Source organism: Trypanosoma conorhini (assembly GCF_003719485.1).
Source record: "Trypanosoma conorhini strain 025E chromosome Unknown Tco_14.4_contig_00125, whole genome shotgun sequence".
NCBI lineage: Eukaryota > Euglenozoa > Kinetoplastea > Trypanosomatida > Trypanosomatidae > Trypanosoma > Trypanosoma conorhini.
In genome coordinates, this window is record NW_021704209.1 from 26531 (window position 1) to 34058 (window position 7528).

The 7528-nt window shown below is 63.8% G+C and overlaps 2 protein-coding genes across 2 annotated transcripts, besides 2 other annotated features; both read left to right on the top strand.

The window, feature by feature from the left end:
- Positions 1 to 155: 155 nt before the first annotated feature.
- Positions 156 to 192: a microsatellite.
- A 78-nt stretch (positions 193 to 270) lies between these two features.
- Positions 271 to 1347, top strand: Tco025E_02963 (metallo-beta-lactamase-like protein; the record flags this gene model as incomplete). Its single annotated transcript, XM_029369886.1, has 1 exon — positions 271 to 1347. The coding sequence occupies one exon, from the start codon at positions 271 to 273 to the stop codon at positions 1345 to 1347; it is 1077 nt and encodes a 358-aa protein (XP_029230073.1).
- Positions 1348 to 1508: 161 nt separating this feature from the next.
- Positions 1509 to 1641: a sequence feature (A-rich).
- Positions 1642 to 1689: 48 nt separating this feature from the next.
- Tco025E_02964 (uncharacterized protein) lies at positions 1690 to 7455 on the top strand (the record flags this gene model as incomplete). The annotated part of the gene is made up of 1 exon (XM_029369887.1): positions 1690 to 7455. The coding sequence occupies one exon, from the start codon at positions 1690 to 1692 to the stop codon at positions 7453 to 7455; it is 5766 nt and encodes a 1921-aa protein (XP_029230074.1).
- Between the last annotated feature and the right edge of the window lie 73 nt (positions 7456 to 7528).

The window sequence follows — 7528 nt, forward strand, 5'->3', positions numbered from 1 at the left end:
CGGGTGTTTGTGCGTGTGCTACTCGGCCGCCGCTGCTGCGGCTGTTTCTCGTCGAGTGGGCGGCGACGCCTCTCGCTGCCGAATGCGTCCTCCGCCAACAACAGCAACGAAGTTTTTTTTTAAAAAAAAAAGAACTTGCGGGTCTCACCTTCTTTTCTGCTGCTGCTGCTTCTCTGTCTCTCTTGCTCCGCTTCCCCGCATCTCCGCCACTGTGCAGTGCGCGTGCGTGTGTGCTCGCGGCGACGAGAGACACTGCGGCTGCAGTTAGCGATGCGTCGCACTCCGCGTCCCCGCTGCGGGCACGGCCCCAACCTTGCCTCGCTGACCAACCAAGTCAATCGCAGTGAGCGGCTGCGCAAGTGGGGCAGTGCCGGGGCCCCGCCAGGGATTCCCCGCATCCCGCGGCTGGAGGCCAAGTCCATCGCCGTCCTGCACGAGTCGCCCAAAGTGATGCTGGCTGGACGCAATCACTGCAACAACTTTGACAGCAACCAGTACATGCTGATCAATAGGGCCACGAAGCACTGCATGCTCATCGACGCCGCGGATGACTGGCCGGATGACTGGGCCGCCTTCATCGCCTCCTCGTCGCTCACCCTGACGCACATTTTTCTCACACACTGTCATATTGACAACGTCATCAACTTGAATGCCTTTCTGAGCATCTGTGGACGTCGGCAGCAGCAGCCGAGAGAGCACGACAAGGAGGAGCTAGATTTGGAACACGCGGAAGGTAGTGACGGTAGTGAGGAGATTGCCCTCCTGTGGTGCCCCGCGGAGGAGTGCTGGGTGCAGAATTTTGGGCGTGCCTGCGAGCGCTACCGCCGCTTTGAAGAGATGCATGTGACCTTGCCCATGATGCGGCGGAACCTCTACACGCCGCAGCACATGGGGGACGCTGCAGCCTCCGGGTTTCCTGACCCGCGTGCCGCTCGCCGGGGTTTTTTTCGGCGAAACGACATGCTCCTCTCCACCGCCACGAATCGGGCATCCTCGTTCATCGACTTTGGGGATGGCGTGCTGCTGTACTACATCTTCTCCCCAGGTCATTCGCCGGGCCACATGATGCTGCACGTGCCCACAGAAAAGCTCCTCTTCACGGGCGATCTTCTGTTTTACAACAAAGTGGGCCGCGTGGACTTGCCGTGGGCGACGGGAACCCGCCTCGCCGAGAGCCTGCGGCTGTTTGAGGTCATGCCGGACAACACCGTCGTGTTGCCTGGTCACGGGCGCATGACAACGCTGGGGCGGGAGCGCCGCGAAAACAAGGCGCTGCGGCAGTGTTACCAGCGGCAGGAGATTGGGCAGCAGACGGTCTCCATTGGGTTCAATGAGGGGTACCTTTAGTTCGCTGCAGGCACGCAGGGCCCTCCCCCCACGCGTCTCTCTCTCTCTGTGTGTGTGTGTGCGTGCTTCGCCTGACGTCTCCCGTCACTGCGGCGCCTCACCGCGTTGCCTCTGACCGCCCTGTCGCTGTTGTCGCACTCCTCACCTGCAGGGAGGACCAGAAAGGAAGAAGCGAAAGGAAAAGGAAAAAATATATATATAATAAGGAAACGACAACAACGACAACAAAAGTAAAAAAAAAAGGACAAAGCAAAACAAAAACAAAAAGAGTAAAGCAAAAACAAAAAGGAACAGCTCTCTGGAGGAGGGAGGGGGCGCGTCGGCCTACGAGCGCGCAAGCGAATGGCAGACGAGGGTGACGAGGGAAGCGGGCGCGCCACCGTTCGTATTGAGATTTTCTCATGCATCCCGCGCCAGCCCAAAGTGGCGGTGCGCTTCGGTGGGCCGCAGTGTGAGTGGCAGTGGGTTGGCGTCCCAACGCACGCGCCCGCCACACTCTCACGTGCGCTGCCCGCCTCTGCCGGGGCGTCCATGTCCTTTTCCCTCCCCTCCTCGGCGGACGGCGGCGGCGGCAGCGGCAGCGCACGCACGTACGAGCTGGCTGTCGCCCCAGCGCCTACCGATGACGACGGCGAGAGCACCCACCACGTTGTGTGCGTCGATGCCCGTCGTGTGCCAGAGACGCTTATCACGCTCCGCTCACATCGGTTGGGGACGGAGTTCTTTCAGGTGGTGATGATTTGGTCCCTGCACCTTGCCCAGTCCACGGGGGACGGGCTGGTGCACGCGGCCGAGCACGCATCGACCCTCTCCTGCAGCATGGCAGGCGCAGGCGCAGGCGAGGCCGAGGGCTGCGGAAGGAGACTGTTTGAGCTGAACAGTTACCCCAGACGCTTCACCCCAGCCCCACCACCACGTGACCCATCACAAAGACGGGAGGTAGGCGTCTCCGGTTGCTCCCCTGGCAGCGGCGAGGGAGTTGCCGGGGAAGTCATCCCGGCAGCTGACGGCCACAGGCATCTGCGGGCGTTGGAGGGCCGTAGCACGGGTGGTGGCGTCCCCGCAGCCACGCCGCTGCTGCCACCGCAGGAGCAGCTCTCGGCGGCATCCAGCCTCTTTGCAGAGGCGCCGTCGCATCGCCTTGTGCTTCTTGCCTCGGTGCTCTCGCTGCGCCGCCGAAATGCGGCACTGAGCCGCGTCGTTGAAATCTCGCTTTCTCTTGAAGGTGCCGACGACGCGAGCCCATTACAGCCTGTTTGCATACTCAACACCGTTGGGACGACGCGTGACAACGCCGCCAAGGTAGCCCAGATGGGCCCGCCCTGCCTCCTTCCGTCGTTCATTGGCCTCCGCCCCGCAGTGCGCGACGCTGCGGCATCTGTGCCGCTGCGGGTTCGCTGCAGCGTGCTGGAAGTATACTCGAAACGCGGGAAGTCGCCCGCCACGGACTCCCGCACACCCTCGCCCTCTCTCTCCCGTGGCGGGTGGCGCTCCGCCTCGGCGCTGAGCGGCACAGGCGAGAACGCCGAGACGGGCATCTGCCCGCTGGGCGAGGGCCGAGTGCCTCTGCCCTTGCCGCGTGCGTGGGCCACTGCAGACGAAGCTGCGGATCCATGTCTCCAGTGGACGCCGCACCCTTACTTGGGGCAAGCCGCTGCAGCGCAGACGACGGTTCACTGCGACGCGGACGACGTGAGCCTGGGCTTCATGCTCATGACCCTGTCGACGTACCGCGAGGCTGTCCTCAACTATGAGGCGGTGAGCGCGGAGCGTCCCGTGCACGTTGAGGTGCGTCTGGATGAACTCCTTTGCGGCGAGGAACTTGCGCCGCTGCTGCAACAGCAGCGGCAACACGTGGTGGCAGAAGTGTGGCTTACTCACCCTGTCGCGTCTCTCGAGTGCGTGCCGCTGTCGGGGGACGTTGCCCCCTGTCGGCATGCCGTGGTGACGCTGGAGGGCGCAGCGTCCGCCAACGGCGCTCAAGCCCTCTTCTTCCCAATGGGACACCCCTTTGCGTGCCTCTCGATTGCGGCCACACTGCACACGGAAGCGGACCCCCAGGGGATCCTGTACCACGCCTGTGTCCCCCTTGAGCTTCTGCAACTCGGCGCGTGGAGGCGGCTCTCCGTGCCACTCATGACGAACAGCTCCAGCCAGGCGACCTCCCTCAGCCTGCGGTACCGCCTCGGATCTCATAAATCTCCGCTGCCAGTTGCCACCTCCGAGTGCCCGGTCTGCCTGCAGAGCTACACCTTTCAAGTCATTGCCCCAAGTTGTCAGAACCTCGTGGCTCTGCTGCATCAACGTGGCGGTGTCGTGGCGCACTCCCTCCGCATCCTCGTCTCAGACGTCAAGGACAGCATGGCAAGGGCCTTTTCCCGCGTTGTGGAGGGGACAGAGCTGATGCTGCATGGTCCCCTGCAGGATGGGCTGAATCTCGAGGTCGTGTTTAATCGCGTCTTGTTTGTGCCGCGTGCCGCGAGGGATGATGCCAACGACGACAATGGGAATCTCCTGCTGCGGTGCCAGGTCTTGGCCTTCGCGGCGCGTGAAGAGGCGGAGCAGCTGCACAATGGCTGCTGTGTCGCTGAGGGGCACGTGGTGCTCCTCTCGGGACAAGGTGGGTCGCAGAGGGAAGCGGCCACCACGTGCCCCATCGACGTCCATCTAGCCATGGATTTTGACTCTCAGCGGCCCACGGAGTGTGCGCTGCTGCGGCTCGCCGGCACCGTGAAGCACAGCACCTATGCACAGACTGAGAATGTCCTTTGTATTCGCTCGTGTCAGCTGCTGCGACAGCCACACGGCACCTTGGCCTCGGTGTCGGATTCCACGGCGGCGCTGTGCCTCTGGTTTCGCTCTAGCACCTGCGAGTTTGCCGGGGACGAACGGATGCGGGCGTCGCGCCGCTTTCAGTCGGTGTTGATGCAAATGGCTGCGGTGCTGCAGCCGCGGGGTCAAGCGATCCCGTGCAGAGAGTTTGTTCTTGTGACCGACGCGGCGCGGCGGACGCTGTGCGTGGCGCTTGTCCCCTACACACCACCGCCCCCTTCACCACAGACGCACCTGCACTGCAGCCACGACGCGCGCCGGGCAGCCTGGAAATCGTTAAAGCGGTTTGTCAAAACCCTTTCCCCACCCGAAGAGCGGGGAGCCTCGCTGCAAGGCAGCATGACTTCCATGAACGCCGTTAATTATTTGGAGTTGGACCTCACAACCTCTCTGGCCCCGTGCTGCACCATCGCCGGCGTGTCTCGCATAAGCGACGCCCTGCAGCTATACCTTGACGCGGAGTGGGTGCAGGCGGCATCGAGTTCTGCACGCTCGTCCATGTTGCCTGTGCCCGCCCCGCACCTTTGGGCTGTGCGAGTGACACGCACACTTCGTCCAGGGGAGGCGTACGGCGTGTTGCTCGTCGCAAGCACCCCCATCCGTCAGGACGAGGCGTACGCTTCCCCGCCACGGCAGTTGTCTGAGGAGCGCTCACTGCGGTGGGGGCGCCCCCCCCGCTGGCGTTCCCCGTCCCAGTCTTGGTCCCGTTCACAGTCGACGATGCAGCAAGGCGACGGTCACCTCGCTTCGTGCGTGGACGCCACCACGGTACGCGCGGCGGTGTCGCTGCTGGGGCTGGCTTCCCCAGCCCAAACCCAATTTGTCTTTGGGGACGCCTACGCGCCCCAAATGCACGTCTCGCTTCGTGTGGACGGGCAATGCGAGCTAAGCATCACCACGGACGCCCTCGCAGGGTGTGGCACGGGCTTCGCCGACGCCGAGGCAGCCGTCATTGACTGGAGCCACGGTTCTCTACTCGTTGACCAGGGAGGGCCGCGCCACGGCCGCGCCGCGAGCGAGAGCGAGAGCCAGGGACGCTGGCAAGTGGCCGAGGAGGAGGAGGAGGAGGACAAGCGTCTGCAGCACCCTGGTTGTCTCTTTGTGCCCTTTTTAACCCCCGTCGAGGCCCCGGAGGGGGCGCAGCTTCGCGTGCGCTACCACACCCTAACCCGCTGCGGCCGTGAGGGGGCGCTGCTTGTGGGGGGAATTCGAGGCGGCGCCAAGCCCATGCTCCACTTTTACTCGTTCGGCGCGAATGCGTGGACGCCTTTCGCCGCGGATGCCGCGTCAGCCCCCACGCACTTTCATCGTGGCCGCCGCCGGTGGGATTTCACGGCGCGGCAGGGGCACACGGCGGTGTACTGTCCCTTGACAAACGCCGTCTACGTGTACGGCGGAGGTGGCCTGAGCGCGATGGAGCCACTCCAAACGGCGGACACGCAAGACATCGGTGGGTGCGACGACGCAGACGCGGCGGCCAGGCAAGACCATCGCGCTGCTCCGCTGGGGTACTTTAAGGATGTCTGGTGCATCTCCCTCGCCGAAAAAGTCGTTGAGCGTGTGAAGACCATACAACCTGCGGAAGCGGTCCATTCGCTTCTCACGGCACGCTGGCGGCACGCGGCAGCGTATTACAACAACTGCATGTTTGTGGTTGGCGGTAAGGCGTCGCGTGATTGTGCGGCGCCGCGGTCATCGTCACCTAGTAACCTGCAACCTCTCCCTAGTTCCACCGGCGAGGGGGCCGCAGGGGAGGCTGTGGAGGTGGTGTGTAGCTGTTCTGAGCTTCTCGTGTTGAACCTGTCGACGCGCGCGTGGTCGAGGCACGTCTGTGGCGGTTCTGCCTGCCCGGAGCCGCGCCACGGCCACGCGGCGGCCACCCGAGACGCCAGCATGTACGTGTACGGCGGGACGTCGGCGGCGGGAGACCTCCTGGACGACCTGCACGAGTTGGACCTCGCCACCTGCAGATGGCGGCGCATTTGGCACAGCGGGGCGACGGCGCCGCCCGCCATGCGGCTCGCCGCTCTTGACACGGCCGTCGTAGACAACACCCCCTGCCTCATTCTCGTGGAGGGGGAGACGGCAACACCGTCGCCGCAGATGAATGTATATCTCTTTTCCCACAATTCCAACCTCTGGCGCGCCGTCCAGTTCAACTGTCCACCTGGCCCTTCACGCATCGGCGGTGCCATCTGCGAGGTCACCGTCGCATCCGGGCGGCGGCTCCGCTGCTACCGACGCGCGCGACAGCGACTGCCCATCTCCAGCGCTCCGCACATCAAACTGTTGCTCGTCGGCGGGGAAAGGCGTGGGGGGGCGCCCCTTGAGGCGCAAGGTCCGTTTCGCAGCAGGCGAAGCGCCTCCACGTGTCTGATGACTTTGTCCTGGGGCGACCGCGCGCCGGTGGAGCAGCACGAGGTGGTAGCCGAAGTCCAAGCCCACACGGCAGCGGCAGAGCAGTCCCCGCCGCATCCCACTCGCCGCCGTCGGTGGCAGCGGCGGCGCTCGCCAATACCCAGCGTACTCACGCGACGAATGCAGAACGAACTCGTTAACCGCCTCTACTACCTCGAGATGGAGAAACGGAAGCAGCGCGAACGCCAGCGATCCCTGCATGCAACATACCGCCAGCGGCCCTCAAGCCACACGCGTAGGTCACCGTCCCCGCAGCCGCGTCGCGCGCAACCACAGACACTACACATACACAACTGCCACTCCGCCGACGCAGCGGCAATGGGTGTTCTCCTACACACCCACGCAGACAGCGACGCGTACTCCAGGACCTATCGCGCCCCGATGCACGACTCTACGCTGTACTACAAACCCCAGCCGCCAACGCAACCGCGAGTGAAGCGAGAAACACCAACCAGGCAAATTCGGCTCATGCAATCTCATCCACAGTTGACCACGCCAAATATGGAAACCGGGGCCACCAAAAAGGAGAATGTCGACAGAATTTCTCCAACAAGATACACCGCAGCCAAGGAACAATACGCCGCTGCTCCCAAAAAGGAAGACAAAAATACAAATACCCCAACGAAACAAGAACAACGAGCATTTCTGCAAACAGAAAACAAACCAGCACCGACTAAAGAGAAACCTGCTGCCGTGGAGACACAGGAACACGCACGGCACGAGGAGGGCGTGGGCGCACCGGTGACACCCGAGGTCGTCCCTGCATCGCGGAGGCGGTGCTGGGCTCGGAAGAGGCGCATCCAGCCGCGAAGGCGCAGGAGCACGCACTGCACGAGGAGGGCGTGGGCGCACCGGTGACACCCGAGGTCGTCCCTGCGTCCGCGGAGGCGGTGCTGGGCTCGGAAGAGGCGCATCCAGCCGCGAAGGCGCA